This window comes from Lathamus discolor, chromosome 11, assembly GCF_037157495.1.
Source record: "Lathamus discolor isolate bLatDis1 chromosome 11, bLatDis1.hap1, whole genome shotgun sequence".
Taxonomy (NCBI): Eukaryota; Metazoa; Chordata; class Aves; order Psittaciformes; family Psittacidae; genus Lathamus; species Lathamus discolor.
In genome coordinates this window covers 4,210,320-4,228,922 of record NC_088894.1, presented here as the reverse complement: position 1 = coordinate 4,228,922, position 18,603 = coordinate 4,210,320, and the positions used below count along the sequence as shown (strand labels likewise).

Below are 18,603 nucleotides of genomic sequence, written 5' to 3'. Positions count from 1 at the left end.
CACCTGCATGGGACATCCATAGAGGGACACCCAAACAGGGACACCTGAGCAGGGATACCAACCCGGGACACCCGCACAGGGACCCGCACCCATGGGCATCCCCACAAGGCACCGCACCAGCTCCTTCTTTCCCCCAGCCGTGTTAATGCTGACCCCAGCACCTGAGCACCGAGGGGTTACTGGTGTCCGTGGGCCGGCACTGGTTGCAGGGCCAGCCCCTCAGTGCCATGGGTTAGTGGTGGCCTTGGCAGTGCTGGGAATGGTTGGACTCAATGATCTCAAAGCTCTTTTCCAACCCAGTTGATTCCCTGGTTCTATGACAGCCCCAGGGACCTCAGAGCACTGAGGCACCACCGGTGCTTCCTTTGGCGGCTTTCTGATGTAGTAACTAGGAAATGAGAAGCTCAGGGGTCAGGCACCCCTGGGCTGTATGGACAAGGCAGGCTGGTCCCCTCCAGCCTCTGCAATGGAGATGACTCTGACCAGCAGCGCCGCAGCAAGGAGACCTCCCCTTTAAGGATGTCCATTCCCCCAATCCATGAGGATTTCCACACTTATCCTCCCCAAGCCAAGCACAGCATCCCCAGGGACCTTCGCACAACCCCAGTGCCTCAGGTCCTGCCCTTCTCCAGGCAGAGGAGTGTTTGCTCTCCCCTCCCAGGCTGTGTCCTCACAGGCCATGCTGCAGCTCCCTTCCCTCCCCTTCCCATGGCTATCCCTTTGGGTATCGAGAAAGGTCGCAAAACCCATCCATGATAGGGTTTTGGCCCATCCAAAGCAGATTGTGTGGAGCAGTGCGGGATTAAATAGCAAGGAAAACAAGAGAATTCCTTAAAGCATTTTAGTTGCTGCTAAACCTTCCCTGCCCTGAGTGAAACGGTTCCCCCAGATTGCCATTGCTCTGCTAACGCGAGCGCGGTGTGGGCTGGTGAAGCCCAGGGGAGGTGTGGGGCCAGGCGTGCAAACCTGTCCTTCCAGCAGCCTGCTTTTGCTCCCGCCCTTTGGAAAGGGCTGTACTAAGCCTTGTGCCCAACTGAGACACCAGGGAAATGGTCCCTGAGCTCAAATACCTGCCCTGGGCCTGCAGGTACAGGTAGCGTGGAAGCAGCTTTGGGAAAACCCCACTGGGTGCCTGAATCCTGGGGCAAAGCCAGCCTGGAGCAGGAGCCATGGAGCAAGGGGTGAGGGGCCAGGGCAGGGGCTTCTCCCTGCCTGGCCTCACTAGGGGCTTGTTCAGGGCCCATTGACATTATAATGCTGTTAAACTTCAGCAATTGGAAAGACAATCGGGCAGCAAGAGCCCGAAGAGGGGTGCTGGAAACCTCAGGCAGCCTCCCAAGGCACCGACCTCTCCCAGGCAGGACCCTCTGCTCCCTTTGCCCACCCTCTGATACTTCATCTGGGTTGGGTGGCCACCATCCCACTCCCAACACTGGGAGAATCCGGTCCCACAAACTGAGCCTTGGGGCGAGTCCCGTGCCGAGCACCACTCCCGGATGGAGACAGTTTGCCCCCAGCACAGCAGAGCCCTTGCAGAAGCTGGAGGCCCTTTCCCACACCATTGGGTTTATCTCCAGCGCCACCCCATGTGCCCCAAAGTGAGCCATTCACTTTGGTGTGTGTCCCCGGGAAGGGGGCTGTTCAAAAGCATCCTCTCCTCCGGCAGCCTTCAGGGCTGGGACATGGCTCTGGAAGTGGGAGAACTGGGGGCTATTCCCTGGTGCAGCAGGGAATTAGGGAAGGAGCCTGGAGGGGAGCTGGTTTGGGGCTGCTGCTGCAGTTCCTGAACCCACCCCCAGTCCCCCCCGGGAGCACAGCAAGAGCCACACGCAGCACATCTCCAGATCACACCCGTCAGGTTTTATGCACCGCTTCGGCCTCCTGAACCCCTCAGATCGCAGGCTCTAAAGCCATAAAACAGGCAGGAAACAAAGTGGAGCAACCATGACGAAAGGGAGTGCAGGAGGAGAGGGGAGAGGTGCTTTCTCTCTGTGCTATGGTCCTGAGACGGGGATCGCTCAGGCTCGAGCCAGCCAGAACCCCCACAGGCCAGCACTTGCCTGGGATGCTCGCCCCAGCCCCAGGGACCAGCAGCTCGGTGGCTTCGAGGGGGGGGTCACAGCCAGGCTGGGGGTCCCAGTGGAGCGAGCCTGTGGGTAGGAATGGTGCTGGGGGTCCGGCGCGGATGGGTGGGCACGCAGCGGCGCAGTGATGGGAGCGCTTCCCCTCCAAGCGTGACCCAATGCGGGGTGCTGGTCCTGGGAGCTGCTTCCCATGGGGGGAGCCTGCTGTGGGGCAGCAAAGGGGAGCCGAGGGGCAGTGGGGGTGTGCGCAGGAGGGGGCAGAGGTGAGGCTCTAATCGTCCTTGTCCTTGGCTCCGTGCTTCAGGATGCGGGTGAACTCCACGTAGTTGAAGTTGCCCTTCTTGTCGATGGGCGCCTCGCGGTACATCTCGTCCACCTCCTCGTCCGTGAACCTGTCTCCCATGGTGGTCAGCAGCTCGCGCAGATGGTCCTCGTGAATGAAGCCTGCAGGGGTGGCACAGGGTGGTGTTAGCGAGGGGACACTGTGGGACTGCTGAGCCGAGGACACCCCTGCGCATCTCCCACCCTGGAGCAACCTGGGGACCATCCCAAAGGCTTTGGCCCCGGCCTTCCTCATGGATGCATGGGGCTGTGCAGGCAGTGCCCTACCTGACGCCTCCTCATCGAAGCAGGCGAAGGCGTTGCGGATGACGTCCTCCGGGTCGGTGCCATTCAGCTTCTCCCCAAACATGGTGAGGAACATGGTGAAGTTGATGGGCCCTGGCGCCTCGCTCATCATGCCCTCCAGGTACTCGTCAGTGGGGTTCTTCCCTGCCAGACACAGGCAGAGGTGCGGGTGTAGCGTCCCCTCTCCCCCCAGCACCCATCCCAAGGCCATGCACCCAGCTGGGGTGGTTTTCATTGCAAATGAATCTGTTGGTGCGTGGTCACCCACCCCATGGGCACGGGAAGGGGTTTCTGCAGTGCCCAGTGCTCCGCACTCAGCCCCTCTCCCCATGGAATCAACCGGGCTGGATCAAGACTGCCACTCGAACCAAGCTCTGCCAGGCTCAGCCTTGACGCAGCTGCAGGAATTCATCTGGGGGCTGCCAGGTACTAACCCCATGGCTTTGTCCCATTCCCCTCGCCGCTGACACCCAGCGCCGCCAGAGGAGAGGGGCAGCAATGCCCCCACACAGGACAAGCCTCCTCTGCCGATGTCTCTAACACTGCTCCTGCCGCGGCTGCACGGGGGTTGCTTTGACCTCCTCTGCTTGCCCCCAGCGCACGGCCCCTTTGCTCCAGCCCAGCGGGAGGAGGGCGCGGGGCCAGGCAGGACCCCCAGAACAGGTTTGGCTGCCGGGTCAATCATTGACAGAGCCCCCTGAGCGCCGCAGGGAGCGGGAGCTGGGAGCTGGGAGCCTGGAGCCGTGCCTGCAGCCAAGAAGGGCTCGGATGGGGAGCGCGGCCGGAGCTGCGGGTCCCAACCGGCTCAGTTATCCCTGGTGCAGGGACCAGCCCCTTCTGCTGAGAGCAATGGGAGGGCTTTGTCCCAGAGGGGATGAGCCCGAGCGATGCTCAGGGGTGAGGCTACTCAAATACTCCATAGCTGTGCCTGGTGGTTGCTCATAGCAAAGCTTCAACCCCCAGGGTCCCTTCCCTTCTAGCGAGCACAACGAACCAAGCTGCTGCCCTTGGGTGTCTCCACAAACACCTTCTACAGGCAACTGCTGCCAGCACAGAAATCCCTTTTCCTCCTCCCGCCCCAGCCTGGCAGCCGGCATCAGGCTGGCCCAAAGCAGGAGGTTTGTGCCTCAATGCATCCCACCAAAGGCAGGCTTCGGCACTGGGTCACGCAGCAGCTCTCCCCGCGTGCCCCCGAGGGGCCGGGGGACACGTGGGGCAGGGTCTCCTCACCCAGGGAAGCCAGCATGTCGTGCAGGTCCTCCTTGTCGATGAAGCCGTCGCGGTTCTGGTCGATCATGTTGAAGGCTTCCTTGAACTCCTGGATCTGTGACTGGTCGAACATGGCAAAGACGTTGGAGGTGGCGCGCTGCGGGCGCTTCTTGGTGGTCTTGGCCTTGGCGCGTTTGCTGGACATCCTGGCGGCGGGGGGGGCACCTGCGGGCAGGGCAGGAGGGGGACGAGTGGTGGCAGGGTCGGACATGGGAGCTCGCTGCCCGCACCCTCAGCCCCCCCAGACCTGCTTCCTGCCTGCCCCCTTTGCACCCCCTGCACAGGGAGAGATGCCAAGCGCAGCAGCCAGCATCCCCCACTGCCGTCAGTGCCGGGGAGCCATGGGGATGGGCAGAGCTTAGCAATACCCCCCCTCAAGGCATCTCCTCCTGTGTCGGGGCTCTCCCAGCTCAGCTCCTGGGCTGAAGGGCTCCCCAGCATCCTTCATTTCACTGCGCAGAGCAGCCCACAGCCACCTCCCCGGGAGGTGGGCTCAGCACAGCACCCAGCACCCAGCGGGAAGGGGTTATCTGCTCCGGGCACATTCCTCACATTCCACTGCCTCCCTTCCCCCTCCATCCATCATCCCTCCGTCCATCCCACCGTCCATCCACCTCCGACACTGCCGGCTCCAGCCCGGCCAAAGGCCGCCCGCTGCCTCCCTCCTGCTGCAGTGCCTGGTGAGCCCCATGCTCTGCCCGGGGACCCATGGGAGGGCCCCAGCATAGGCGGTGAGCAATGGGGTGAGCAGTGGGGTGAGCAGTGGGGTGAGCAGTGTGGTGGGCAGTGGGGTGAGCAGTGGGGTGAGCAACGGGGTGAGCAGTGGGGTGAGCAGTGGGGTGGGCAGTGGGGTGAGCAACGGGGTGAGCAGTGGGGTGAGCAGTGGGGTGGGCAGTGGGGTGAGCAGTGGGGTGAGCAGTGGGGTGAGCAACGGGGTGAGCAGTGGGGTGAGCAGTGGGGTGGGCAGTGGGGTGGGCAGTGGGGTGAGCAGTGGGGTGAGCAGTGGGGTGAGCAACGGGGTGAGCAGTGGGGTGAGCAGTGGGGTGAGCAACGGGGTGAGCAGTGGGGTGGGCAGTGGGGTGAGCAGTGGGGTGAGCAGTGGGATGGGCAGTGGGGTGGGCAGTGGGGTGAGCAGTGGGGTGAGCAGTGGGGTGGGCAGTGGGGTGGGCAGTGGGGTGAGCAGTGGGGTGAGCAGTGGGGTGAGCAGTGGGGTGGGCAGTGGGGTGAGCAGTGGGGTGAGCAGTGGGGTGGGCAGTGGGGTGGGCAGTGGGGTGAGCAGTGGGGTGAGCAGTGGGGTGAGCAGTGGGCCTCTGGGGGGGAGCAGTGGGACCGTGGGTGCTGAGGGCTGGTGCTGTTGCTCATTACAGGTAATGAACAGCACGGGAAGGGACCAGCCCAGAGGGGCAGCAGTGGATGGCCGGACCTTTGGGACACAGCTGGGGCAATGACAGTCCCAGTGCGAATGGCAAAGGGACCATCGGGATCCCGAACACTGCCAAGGCAGGACCATGGCAGGAAACCCTGGTCTCTCAGAGGAGGGAGTCCTGCCCCCAGCCCACGCTGAGCCCATCCCCAGGCTGAGGTGGTACCCACGTTCCTTCAGAGCCTCCGAGCGGGGTTTGGCGACATCCCCCCACGCTGCCAGGCTGAGGGAAGCAGCCACTATTGCAGGCACCCTGTGCCGTGGGTGCTGGGACCCAGATGGGATCCTTACGAGGTGCTCAGCGCGCGCGGTGACCGCTGATGATGCCTGAGAGGAGGCTGCTCAGGCCTCTCCCGGTCGAACCCTGCCGGGCGCAGGGATGGCGATGACTGCTCCCACACAGCCCCAGGAGAAAGCTGGGGGCAGGGTCAGCCCAGGGGAGCGATGCTGCTCAGAGCCCTCACGTTCCTACTGCAGCCACTGCTCCCTCATAGCCCCGTGCCTCAGTTTCCCCATCTGGGTCAGCATCTGCCTGGGGAGCAGCTCTTGGGGGGCAATGTTAAATTAATGGCGTATGAATGAATTCCCTAGGGCAAGCGCAGGGTGCTCCTGCTCCGCTCTGTGCCGTGCCTGGGTTCCTGCCTTCTCCGCAGGGCACAGTTAGGAGCCAGACTGTGTTGAATGAAGAGCACAAAGCGACGCCCGCAGTGAGCTGCGTGCCAGCAGCAGGTCTGGCTGCCCTGCGTGCGCTGATCCGGGATGCACTTCCCAGCTGGGTCCTTAATGCTGATGCACCCAAGGGGACCGCAGGGCTTGGAGAGCATCCCTCCAGCGGGACCCCAGCATGGGACAGGCTGGGGCAGAGCAAACAGCCTCCTCCTGTGCTGGCACAGCCTCTGCCAGCCCTCCCCATGCATTGCCCTTTCCCTCCCCTCCTGCTATCTCTGTTTCAAGGGGCTGAAATATCTGCCCTGCCCTGGCTGGGACCAGCAGCAGAAGCGCAGCCTGGCACCGTCTCCAGAGAGATGCCTCTCAATAGGGGGATTTCGTGTGATTTTGGCAGCGCGTGGGTTTGCTCTTTGATCCAAAACATGCCCTGGAAAGATGCTTGGTCCCAGGGCCCAGCTCAGCCTGGGCATCTCCTGATCATTCTGTAGCTGGGTCTTCGAGCCCATCTGGGATTCCCACTCCACACCCAGATCGCTTCATGCCTGGCCGTGATGCCCCGCACGTGGGGTGAACTCAGCTGAGCCAAGTGGTGCAGGCACCAAGCCTTGGCTTCCTCCTTGGCAAGAAGGAAACCCGCAGAGACGGGTCCTGGCCTTGCCAGCTCCTGCTAAAGAGCTGCTCATCCCAGTGCTGCTTCCACCCAGCAGGCAGCAGATCCAAGGACATTAGCACCGGGTGAGACCGCAGCCAGCCTGGCACAAGAGCCCTGTGCCAACCTGGTCACCTCACTCGTCCCAGCACCAGCAGCTCTTATTCCCTCATCCTGCACTGCTCCTGCCAAGGTGACCTCTCTGCCTCCTGCACCACCGGCCTTGTGCCTTCTCCCTGCCCAAGAGAAGCTGCGGCCACCCGGGTTATGCTGCTCAGGGGTGTGCCTCTAAAGCTGGCCACGCAGGAGGCTGCTCTGGCAGGGGCTGCCCCACGGTCTCCAGCACAGCCTCAGAGGGACATCACCTGCTCACAGCTCCTCTCCACCACAAGCTCCTGGCAGAGACCTCGTGATGTGCGTCCGCTGGCGCTGAAGGCAGTGAGTGGGTCCCATGTGTGGACAGGAAGGAGCGGAGCAGCACCGGGAGCCAGGGCCAAGTGTGCAGCAACCCCCGGGACAGATTCACCCCATCCCTCCCTCAGCTCCTGCCGCATACCAGAGACCCGGCGGGGCTTGGTTCCGAGCGTTCTGGACTAGCTCCTTCCCACCCCATTCAGTGAACAAGGCCCTCACCGTGCCCATGAGGCACAAGCAAAACCTTCCAAAGCACAGCTTCTGGGGCCACCACGAGAAGACCCTGCACAGACGCCACCCATCACCGTGAAACGGACCCAGCACCCAGCACCCTCCTGGTGCCCGGTGGGGCTGGGAGACAGGACCCCGCAGCAGCGGGTCCTCAGCACAACATGCCCTGCGCTGTTGATTCCCAAGGGAGTTACAGGGCTCACCTCAGTGGGGATCTGGCCGCAGCGCCTCAGAGGGGGAGGTGACCACAAACTCCTCCTACAGCCGCACGGAGCCTGCCAGTGGCGAGGGGGAAAAAATGAAGTGAGAGGAGAAACGCAACCATCTTTGGTCAGCGGCGGCGGTTGTTGACACTCGGGATGTTCCGCCCCAGGAATGCCGCTCCGGACGCCGCCTTCTCCCACACATCCATGCTTTAGAGCCCCTCTGGCTTTTGTCACAGCCCTAACGTTTTGTACCCAAAGGGCACGCAGGGAAGGAAGCCAAAAGGAGTTCAAGTTTTCATGGCCAAGGCTAAACAAAACACAACGTTCCTCTAAGACGGAAGGGAACGAGCTGAGTAAAGCTTTTCTGCCTTATGACGGTTTATTGCCTGCAGTTGCTCACAGGTCACTGGGGGATCTATGGAGCATCCCGCATTCATCTGGATCTTGGCTCTGGCCATCGGCAAATAAGACTTGGGGGACACAGCAATGTTCCAGACAGGAACAGCTCTCCCAGACCGGAGGAGGGTGAAGCCCCGGGCTCAGGCTCTGCTCCTGCAGCACCAGGGACGTCCCAGCTCCAAGTCGCTGCAGACGGTAACGGAGCGCTTCGCTTAGGACCGATCCCCGCCTCCCCTGGCTGGGACATCCCTGCCGGGCTCCCGGAGGGGGAAGCCCCGGGGCTTCTCCTGCCACCGCCTCGCCCCGCTCCTGCTTCCTCCGTTCCCTCCGGGGCAGCCGCCGCCTCCCGTCCCCTCCAGGTTCACCCCGCTCCGTCCCTCCCGGTCCCTCCCTCTGCCCCCGGCTCCATCCCGCCCCGCCGGCTCTGCCTCGGCTCCGTCCCTCCCGGTCCCTCCCTCCCGCGCTGCCCGTGGCCGCTCGGCTCCGGTCCCGCTCTGGACGGGGAGCGCCGGGGCCGGGTCGCGGCGGAGCCGCCTCACCTGGGCCGAAGCGCGATGCTGCGGGGCGGCCGGAGCTGCTCTGCCGGGACCCGGCCCGCGGCGCGGCCCTAGGGCGGGCAGCGGGGCCCGGGGCGGTGCCGCCCGCCCCGTCCCGGCCCATACAAGGCAGAAGAATGCGGCGGGGCCGGGCGGCGGGACGGACCCCGGCCCGTGCTCCCGGCCTTATATAGACGAAAGGGCAGCGGGAGCGCCCCACGCGTGTCCGCGGGGAGATGGCGCTCGGGGCTGCACCGAGGGGCTGGGACCCGGCGGGTCCAGGGGTCCCTGGGAGCGAATTGCGGCCCCCAGCCCGGGGGCACGGGGGATGCCGCGCAATGCGGAGCTGGGGCACCCATGGGTGGTGCTGGCCACGGGTCCGGGGTGATGGCTCATCCTGGGCCATGTCCCTGGCAGCGGGCACGGGGAGAGGCCCTGAGGACATCCGATGGCTGCACCCGGGGTGGCCACGGGCCAGGGGTCCAGTGGGATAATGCTGCACAGGGAATGGTGGGCGATGGGTGCTGAGCCCTGCCTCTGCCCGCAGCTGTGTGCCCACAGAAGGACCCAGTGAAAGAGCCCCGTGAAGGTTCTCTAGACAGCAGTTCGGAATGAGAACAGCCAGGGGGCTGCCCCGCTCCAGATCCGGGGTCTGGAGCCCAGACGCTCAGCAATGGGGAGCTCCCACCCCACACCTGAGGCAGGAAGGGCACTGGTCCCGAGACTCCTCAGGTCTCACCCATGTTTCCTTCCCATCAGCAGCCCTGTGCCGCATCCCAGCCCCGCAGCCACCTCCTGATCCTGCGGGCTGCCCACTGGGAGAGCGATGCCTCCCAGGCGTCATCCCAAGGGGGGTTACCTTTGGTTCACGGGACCCCATGGTGCTGGGGCCAGAATTCAGCCTGCAGAGGAGCAGGGAACGGGGGACACCAGGAGTGTTTCGGGGAGGGGGTCCCAACACGCACCCTGCCCACCCCGTGCTGGAGGAACCGCTCCTGATGCGGTTTTTCACGAGGAAATCAGCTCTTCTAAGTTGAACAGCACTGCCCTTGTGAGGCAAGGGTATTAAACCCCAGTCAAATCGTTAGGACCCCGCATGTGATCATTTCATTTGCATACACTTCCAAGAGCATGATTTCCGTGGTGCTTGCCTGCTGTAATGTCTCGGACAGCAACAAGGGGCAGTGCCCTGCAGAACCGCGGTTTATTTCAAAGGCTGCCCTGCTCCAAAAGCCCCCAGTCCTGCAGCCCATCTCCAGAGGGAGCTATGCAGGGATGCAAACGCACAGCGACAGGTTCTGAGCAGAGAGCGAAGCATGATGGAAACCTGCAGTCAGCACAGCCAGCGAGGAGGGGAAACGGTGCCCAGGGAATCGCAGAACCCCAGCCTGGTGTGGGTTGAAGGGACATTAAAGCTCCTCCAGCTCCAGCCCCTGCCACAGACAGGGACCCCTTCCACTGGAGCAGCTTGCTCCAAGCCCCTGTGTCCAACCTGGCCTTGAGCACTGCCAGGGATGGGGCAGCCACAGCTTCTCTGGGCACCCTGTGCCAGCGCCTCAGCACCCTCACAGGGGAGAGCTTCGGGACTCGCCCCAGCAGCTCCACGTCCGTCTCGCGTTGCTGTCCCAGAGCTGGGCCCAGCGCTGCCCCGCAGCCCGCAGGAACGGGGGCCGCTCAGGATCGGCGGCGACAGACACGGGCCCGTTGCGCCCCGCGGCCGCCGCCGCCCATCTACCGGTGCTGAGGTCCCTGCTCGGTACCCGCGCTCCCGGCTGACCCCTCTCCCCTGCCGTAGCGGGGCGCGGCGCTCGCCGGTGTCACGTGTGACGCGACACGCCGCCGCGATTGGCGGAGCGGGGGGCGCGGGCGGGTGACGCCGGTCGGTGGGCGCTTCCGGGACCGGCGGCGGCGGCGGCGACGGGACCGGGATCGGGCCCGGCTTCGGTTCCGGTTCCCGTCGGGAGGATGAGCGGCGCGCGGCGCAGGGAGGAGCCGCCGCACGCGCAGCAGCACGCGGTGGCCAACGGCGGCGCGGCCGCGCGCGGCTCCGTGTGGGGCAAAGCGCTGCGCAGCGACTCCGCGTGGCACGACAAGGTGGGGCTGCGGCCGAGGGGGGCGGGCCGGGCACCGGCACCGGCACCGGCACCGGCACCGGGCTCTGCGCGGGGAGCGCCGCTGGCACCTCCGGCCCGCCCCGGTGCGCGGGAGGCCGGCGGCGGCGGCGGCGGCGGAGCCCTCCCGCGGGTGCCGTGCCCCGTGCGCTCGGTGAGGCCGCGCTTGGGCCGGTGCGAGGCTGCCGAGCGGCTGGGTGAGGGCCGGGGGCTGTTCCGCGGCGTGCCCGCTTGCAATCCAGCGGTGGCTTCCGCGCCGCGCAGCTGGCGCGCGGCGGTTTCCTTTGCTGAGCGGAGGACTCGTCCGTCCCGAAGGCAGATGTGGCACCTCTGCTGTAGCTCACAGCAGCCCTGGCTCTTCTCTGCCCCATGGGTGCGAGCCGAAGGAAACGCAAACGGTGTTCGTACTGAGATACTCGCGGTTAAACTTGGATCGAACTTTTGTAGGATTGGATCAAAAGATACTTTGTGTAATTAAAAGAAAACCAGAAATATCTACTGTGAGAAGTATGTGTGCAAATCCAGCTGAGCTGTCAGCTCCGAAGGGACGGGATGGCAGCAAGAACAGGCTTGCAGGAGCTCCACTGTTACGGTGTCACAGCATAGGTCTGCTTTCGCAGAGGACTAACCTCACGACAGTTGTTCAGCTGTTGTTTGGCTTCTCCTGGCCTCACCATCTCGTGTGTCTTTTGGTTTCCACACAAGTTAATGTGTGTGCTCAGCTTGCCCATGATGCTCCTGTTTGTCAGCAAAGCTTCCAGGTTTGCCACAGACTTCCCGGGGGCTTTAGCGCTCATGAGGTCTTCCCTGTGCATCTCTCCTGGGTGCTTTAATGCTCCTGGTCAGTGCCTGTTCCTGCTGCCACCCCCAGCAGCACCCACACAGGGTGCTCCGAGCTCCTGCACCGCCTCATGGATGTCCGCTCCCTGGTTTGCTGGCTGTGCCATTCACTGTGGAGAAGATGCGTTCCCTGCCCTGCGCTTCTGAAGGGGCAGCCATGGATCCATGTCGCTTTTCCTCGTCAGCTGCAGTTGCTCTCCTGTGCTCGCCCTCATCCCCTTCTGACAAACTGGGCAGCGTTTTCAGAGTGAGCAGGGCTGAGGCAGTATTTTGATGCCGTAGGATGTGAACTGAAGCCTAAAATGGCTGAGAAACGTAGTCACGGAGAGAAACGGCCACGTCTGACATGGATTCTAGGCTTCCACGTGGAGCCAAACAACTGTGTGCATCCTGCAGTAAAATCACAGAGGTGCTGGGGGTGTGCTGGGCAGTCCTTGGGGAGGAAAAAGGCTGTGAGCAAAAGTGAACTTTAACACATGAGTCAGCACTGCCCAGCTGCAGTGCTCAGAGCAGTCTGGGCCCTGCGGACAGACAGGAATGACAGCGCTGGTAACACGTGTGAGAGGTGGTTTGTGATTTGGAGCTGGCTGCTGGGAGCATTTGCCCCTGGGAAGGGGAGGGCCTGGGGCACTGAGAGTGGCTGTAACACTCTTAAAAGCGTAAAGAGGTCTTTAAACTTCTATTGCAGTGAACTGTTATAGAATTGGATCTTTACTTAACCAGGGGCCTGCATACGTGTTGCCTGTGCAGTTGGCCCGTTGGAGGACAAAGCTGTATACTTAATTTGGAAGCAGGGAATCCAGCGTGTGTGATGCCATAAGCTGCTTTCGTCTGCTCTGAGGAGAATATCTGCTGCGTGAAATGGAAAACTAAGTGTTCAGTGCATTAAATTTTCACCTGTTAATTGCATGATGCTTTAAAAAAAGGATACAAAGTAAATGCCAAAATCTTTCTTGTGCTTTATCTCCTCAGGACGAGTTTTTAGATGTGATCTACTGGTTCCGGCAGATCATTGCAGTTATTTTGGGAATCATCTGGGGAGTAGTTCCACTGAAGGGATTCGTGGGAATAGCAGTGTAAGGTTTATTTCCTTTTCTGTCTCATGTACTTTCCCACATTTGGACTTGACTTTGTGTCTGGTTTAAAGTTGTGCTATAAACAACAGGCTGCCAAATGCAGTCTGTGAGCCAGCGGTGCGTTCCAGGCTGTTATTTGCCATGAAATTCATACAAATCAGAACGTGTCTTCGTCAGCCTCTTTCTCTCCTCAGCCTGATTAATGCTTTTTAGAATTACTGTTGATTTTCTTATTTTATTATTATTAAAGGGAGCAGGGTTAGAAGAAGGGAACGAGAGGTTTAGTTGAGTTATGAAGTGGCCTGTTCAGGTATGTGTGAACCAGGGCTATGAGTATGGTGCCTGCTGTGGCCACTGAAGAAGTCAGGCCCCTGGAGGGGAAGGTGTGGTAGTCATCCTCTCTGAGTCGGGAGCCCTCCTTGGAGAGGGGGTTCTGTAAGTAAACAAGAGGGGCAGCTTCTCTTTGGGAAAGAAAAGGTTTCTCCCAAACACAAAGACCACAGGTAGCGAGTGGATGAAGCGGCACCGCTGGCAGTGCTCCTGCAGCTCCTTTCTAGGCAGTGCCTGGAGAGGCAAAAGCTCCCCACTGAGACATGGGATTCAGGTCACCTCCCCGCTGGTGTCCAAAGGCTGCAGTGAGCTATGAAATGAAAATGTTTGGCTCAAAAGCCTCTGGAGTGACACCAGTGATGGGAAACACAGCCCTGCTCTGGGGTGTCTTGGTTGTCAAGGTTTCCTGGTCAAGCTTGCACCCTCACAGCTTTTCTTAGGCAAAATGGACTCGTCTTCTTGTCCCTCCTCCTGCGTGTCCTGGCTGGGGCAAGAAAGCAGAGGGAGTAGCATCAAGTGTCTAAGAGGGGAAGAAGAAAAAGTTTGAAGTTTAGGGAAGAGGGGCTGTGAAGCAGTGATGCTCCAACAGGGACTCGATAGCTACATGCAAACAGTTAACTCTAAAGTGCTCCCAGTAACAGATGCGAATAGCTGAGAAGCATTGTTCTTACTTAGTCATCCATTAATTCACAAGGCACCTAAGCCAATTCCTGCGCTAAATGTTAATGAGAAATAAAAGTGATTCGGTGTAAGTGGAAAAGCTAAAAGCTTCCAGAGCTGTGTGGGTGCTTTCTCTATGGTGTGCAGTCACGCAGCTGCTTGCAGCTTGCTGCCACTCGCCCAGCTTGTGTGTGCGTGTCAGCCTGTGTTGCCCTTCCTACCCAGCCTGCTTTCCAGGGAATGTACCTGTCACTCCCCAGGTTACCCCAGTCCTAAGCTGGAGCGTTCTGAAGCCAAATGTATCTAAGCACAAACAGGATCTCATGGTTTTTCTCTCTGTTGCAGTGTAGCTGTTGGCACAGCCTAGAGATCACTGAGTTGTCTCACGCTGAACCAGAGACCTTTGCTCTGCGGGTGCTGTCGAGCCTTCCCTGGCTCTCTGAGTCACTGCATTTGGCCATGGGACACTAATGGTGGCACACTGAGCATGGAGGATAACAGTCTTCCCTCTTAGCAGCCTCAAAATCAAGTAGCACACATAAGGAAATAGGATCCTGTGTGGGAGCAGGGCTGCTGCTGATCTGCAGGATAGGGAAACTTGCAGGGTTTGCAGATCTGCTGATACTTCCAGCTTTTAACTGCTGTGTCTGGAGCCTTACTAAGAGTAGGTTGTGCCCTGTGAGGTGAAGTTCATCCATACCTGGTGTGCCCTGACAAGCTGCTCCCAAGGTGCTCTTTTAAGGAAGAGGACTGAGCTGCCTGGGAAGTGTTGCAGGAACAGCGTTCCTCTTTGTTTCCTCTCTGCTGAGGATGAAAGATGCTTCTGTGCTACTTTGCTATATGGCATGTTGGTTACCTGTGTCCTGTATCACCAAAATGATGGTTCCTAATCTCTTTCTTCCAGATTCTGCCTGATCAATGCTGGTGTTCTGTACCTCTACTTCAGCAGCTTCCAGCAGATAGATGAGGAGGAGTATGGTGGGACGTGGGAGCTCACAAAGGAAGGATTCATGACATCTTTTGCACTGTTTCTGGTAATGCCTCTTGGTTTCTTTGATTAGTGAATTGTATTGGTACACTTCCTGAGGGAAGAGACCTGGAAGAAGAGCAGGTGAGGTGCTGATAAAAGAGAGATGTGCTCACATCACCTTATAAGTGAAGTTGATTGGGAAAGCAAATGCCACAATCTGGTGGCTGCTGACAAAGAAATACAGTATGCTGGGATGTGTCTGTAGGAGACGATGTAGGAATGGCAGGTATACTTCCGCGTCTACCACTTAACTTGTATGTCTCCCCAGCCTGGTGGAGTCTTGTCTAGTTTTGCCCAAACTGGTGCTTTGGGTGTCTTTGTTTTTCCCTTACCCCCTCCATGAGTTTGAATACAGTCAGTGATTTGATTTGGGGGTGTTTCTAGATCACTAGAGGGATTGTGGTGGGATTTTAATGTGGAGACACCCTAGAAGGCAAGCAAGCTGAATGCCACTGATTGTGGTGCGTGGTGATCCTAACATCTCTTAGACCGTCTCAAAGCTGGAATTCAGTCCCCAGTCCCCTATTGAGAGCACAGCATGAGGCTTGCTTTCTGCATCTGAACCCTCTCCAGAGGCATCAAAATAACCTTCACTTCCTTTCTTCTCCACAGGTTGTTTGGATAATCTTCTATACTGCCATCCACTATGATTGACACAGTCTGCAGCCTGCTAAATCAGCCGTCAGTAAATCAAGAAGGTTTTAATAAATCATAGTCTTTAGTGGACTGGTGGGAAGGTGGGGGAAGACAAATCAACTCCCTTCTGTACCAGCGGTCTGATTAGCCTGGAAGAGCCCCAACTCTTCTGCTGGAGAAGTCCGTCTCCGTTTTATATACCCATTAATTGTTGGAACTCTTATAAAGCCATTGGAATTTTTGGGAGTGGTTCAAGACTGTTCAAATTTGGAACTTTCTGTGACTCCAGCCAGTAACTCTATCAAACTCCTCTGTGCTGAAGGTTGAGTCTGTTAATTTAATGTATGTATGCCCTTCTGTTTGAAGTCTCATGAAGTCCAGACATGTCTTCCATTGTTGTCCTTTAGACAAACACTTTTTACAAAGCAGTCGTAGGATGTGTGTGAGGAAGGCCCTGGCAGCATCCAGGATGGGAGTCGTGTGGCCGTCCTTAGCATGGTTTTGTAGTGATCAGATCTGATCTGATTTAACAGCCGGTGTTGTTGCTGTTTCTAATACGTTTTCGTTTACTTGCAAATTGGTTGGCGACCAGAGTTTTTAAATGGTCTTTGCTGAAGACAAGTTTTTAAGCGATTTTGCTCCAAAGAATTGTGATTCATTTGGTTAACGAAGGTGTATTCGGGAGGCTTAGAAACTCCGCTGCATTCTGCTAGCCTGACTGCTAAGCTGCCATCACATACCTCAGAGCTTAGTGGTCTTGAAGGACAGTCATTCTGGAGATGCCCTTTTAAACATTAAGCATTTAAATTCCCTTTTATTTTTTAAGCTCTTGAATTCAGCTGCTCCTTGTTATTAAATGCAGGAGGCTAAGACACAACTGAGGCAGCTATTATCTTAAATGCAGAATTACTAAATGCAAATTGGGCATGGTCCCTAGCCTGTGGTTTGGGAGGTGATCACCTCAGAGCTCAGTCCTTCCCTGGTCGTGCCCTTTTTGTGCATCAATGGGGGAGTCTCTGCTTTAAGATATTTTTAAGGCCGTGTCTTCAGAAATAGCTCTTGGGAAACACGCACAGTCCTTCTTCTTGTCATAGGACCTTGTAGTCTTGTTGCCATGTGGTCCTTGCTTTTCTAAACAACAAGCTCAGGCACCCCAAAAGCGTCCTGACCTACAGCTGCCTTATAGTGAGGAGTTGATAGTTTTAGTGTGCTCTTGCTGAAAGTCTGCATTGCTTCCTCGCTGGTGGAAGTCCAGCAGCCTGGTTCTCGTGTGAGCATGCAAAGCCAGGGATCTAAATCTCTCTAAGTGCTAAGCTAGGACTCCAGAAGCACCCATTGGTGAGGACTCCATTCTTACCAGGGAAAATGCTGTCTGTTCTCAGTGGAAAAAAAGCACACGTTAGGTCCTTGGGATGCCAAGGGAAGAGTGCAATAGCAGACAGCTTCTGCTACTTGTAAGTTGCCAATTGAAGTGATCTCAAATAAGAACTTCTATACTTTCTCCTCCCCATCCCCAAACTTACTCAGTCTTTTAATCTGATACTTTCTTTTCCTCTTCTTTCAGCTGAAAGCATTAATTTCCCACATTAATTGCCTGCTAGTTCTAGGTCACCCTTTCCTACTGGCATCCATTTGCATCTTAGCTGCTCACAGCCATCAGTAGAATCATTGTATACTTGAAATGCTCTAATAAATGTTGCCTGGTAATCCACTGTGCAGCTTCTGTATCCTCTGGTCTTCAAAGCTGTGTAGAATGGTGGGAGTGGGGGATTCTTTTAAGAGTTTGGTTTTTGGCGAATAAACCAGCAGCAATTTGGGATTCTCAGGTCTCCTGTGCTGCAGGCTTGAGTCGTGCACTTCTAGAAGGGGCCAGAAGCATTCGTAGTCGGAGTAGTTGCTAACGCTTAGACCTATGCTTTAGTGGCTGATTAAGCAGGTTAAGCCAAGTGTTGCCTCTAAGCTGTCCTGCTCCTTCGGCAGCTGTTTGTGCCCTGTGACAAGCAACCCTGGCAGAGCCACTGCTGTGCTGCAGAGGGCCCACGTCTGGTCTGGAGCAGGGCTTCAAGCACTGCTGTAAACCGTGCAGAATGAGAGTGTTGCTTACCTGCCCCTTGGCTTTATTCCTTGCTTGTCTGCAGTCCCAACAGCCGAGTTCCTTGGTCTTTACAGTTCTAGTGGCTGGAAGCTGAGGCAGAACCTGAGTTGAGAAGGATCATGACTGTGTGGAACATACTTGGTCTCTGGATCTCCTCAAGGTTCCTGGTAAGTTAGTGATAGCTGCCAGCTTTTAATCTCTTGAGGTTTCTGTTTTAGGGAGTGCCTCATGGCTAGGGAAGCATGTATCCGCAGTGCTGAGCACCAAGAGAACTAAAGCTATGGCATCTGCCTCCAAAGAAATGAGGTTAATTTCGTTGGAGGCAGCCCATAGAGTGGAGCTGAACATCTCAAGAGTGATGAGCACAACAAAACAAGGGGGGTTTGCAGAAACTTGGGGGACTGATACAGGGATGGTCCAGCGGAACATGAAGCTGTATGAGCTGGTGGTGCTGCTCACAGGAGGAGAAGCAGGGGACATTACCTGGCTCAAGTGAGGGTTAGAAAGTAGGACGTGTACCTCTCAGGTGACTTCACCAGAGCCAAAAAGCCCGGTACTGAACACGCTCCAACTCCCATCACAGCAGATGTCCAGGATACAGCAGGGCAGAGGATGAGGTTTTTGGATCTGGCAGCCAAGCGCCCGTGCCAAGCTGAGCGGGAGAGGCCAATGTCAGTGCAGGGGGGGTAACGTGCACAAACCTGAGGGGTTTTGTTCATCCCCAAAGAAAATTTCTTCCACCTCCCAGGGATTTTACTGTGGGTTTTAGGTCAGCCTCGGAAAGGAGCAGGGAGGGGTAAGAAATGAAATGCTTCCGGCAGCTTGGCTTCAGAACTGCCCCTGCAAACCAGGACTCCCTTGGTGGGTGTATTTCAATCAGAACTTGCCATAAGGGCAGACGGTGCACAAGGGATCCACGCTGGAAGGGGGGCCAAGCTGCCCAGCAGAGGGGACACGCCAGGCTGCTCCGTGGCAAGGCCGCAGTGCCTCTCGCTGACGGCGTCCCGCTGGGTGCTGGACGCACTCACTGCACATGGCAGCCGGTGAAACGGCAGCGAGTGATGCTCGCTGGCAGGGCCTGGCGTGAGCCCCCGCTCCGAGCGCGGCCAGCGCTGGCTCCCCGGCCCGGCTCTGTCCCAGCGCACGGCGCTCGGACCCGCGGGGCTCCACCCGGCTGAGCCGCCCTCGGCGCTCGCTCCGCGGGGCAGCGGCTCACGGCGACCCCGCGGTTCCTCCGGCCTGCGCCGGCCCCGCGGGGCCTCGGCCTCGCCCCTCAGCGCCAGCCGCGGGGCGGAGCTGCGGGCCCGGCCCGGCCCCT

General features: G+C 58.6%; 2 protein-coding genes and 1 long non-coding RNA gene across 3 annotated transcripts; 2 read left to right on the top strand and 1 right to left on the bottom strand.

The window, feature by feature from the left end:
* Positions 1–1,839: 1,839 nt before the first annotated feature.
* Positions 1,840–8,614, bottom strand: MYL9 (myosin light chain 9). The gene is made up of 5 exons (XM_065691187.1): positions 8,511–8,614; positions 7,570–7,641; positions 3,942–4,145; positions 2,694–2,855; positions 1,840–2,528 (listed from the first exon to the last, which is right to left on the bottom strand). Exons 3-5 carry the CDS (start codon positions 4,123–4,125, stop codon positions 2,356–2,358), a joined length of 519 nt encoding a protein of 172 aa, XP_065547259.1. The 5' UTR covers positions 4,126–4,145; positions 7,570–7,641; positions 8,511–8,614; the 3' UTR covers positions 1,840–2,355.
* LOC136020263 (uncharacterized) lies at positions 4,568–7,944 on the top strand. The gene is made up of 2 exons (XR_010615259.1): positions 4,568–4,711; positions 5,348–7,944. It is a non-coding gene; the product is annotated as an uncharacterized LOC136020263 (long non-coding RNA).
* A 1,745-nt stretch (positions 8,615–10,359) lies between the features above and the next one.
* Positions 10,360–16,902, top strand: RAB5IF (RAB5 interacting factor). Its single transcript, XM_065691565.1, has 4 exons — positions 10,360–10,601; positions 12,431–12,534; positions 14,429–14,558; positions 15,167–16,902. Exons 1-4 carry the CDS (start codon positions 10,473–10,475, stop codon positions 15,206–15,208), a joined length of 405 nt encoding a protein of 134 aa, XP_065547637.1. The 5' UTR covers positions 10,360–10,472; the 3' UTR covers positions 15,209–16,902.
* The last annotated feature ends 1,701 nt before the right edge of the window (positions 16,903–18,603 follow it).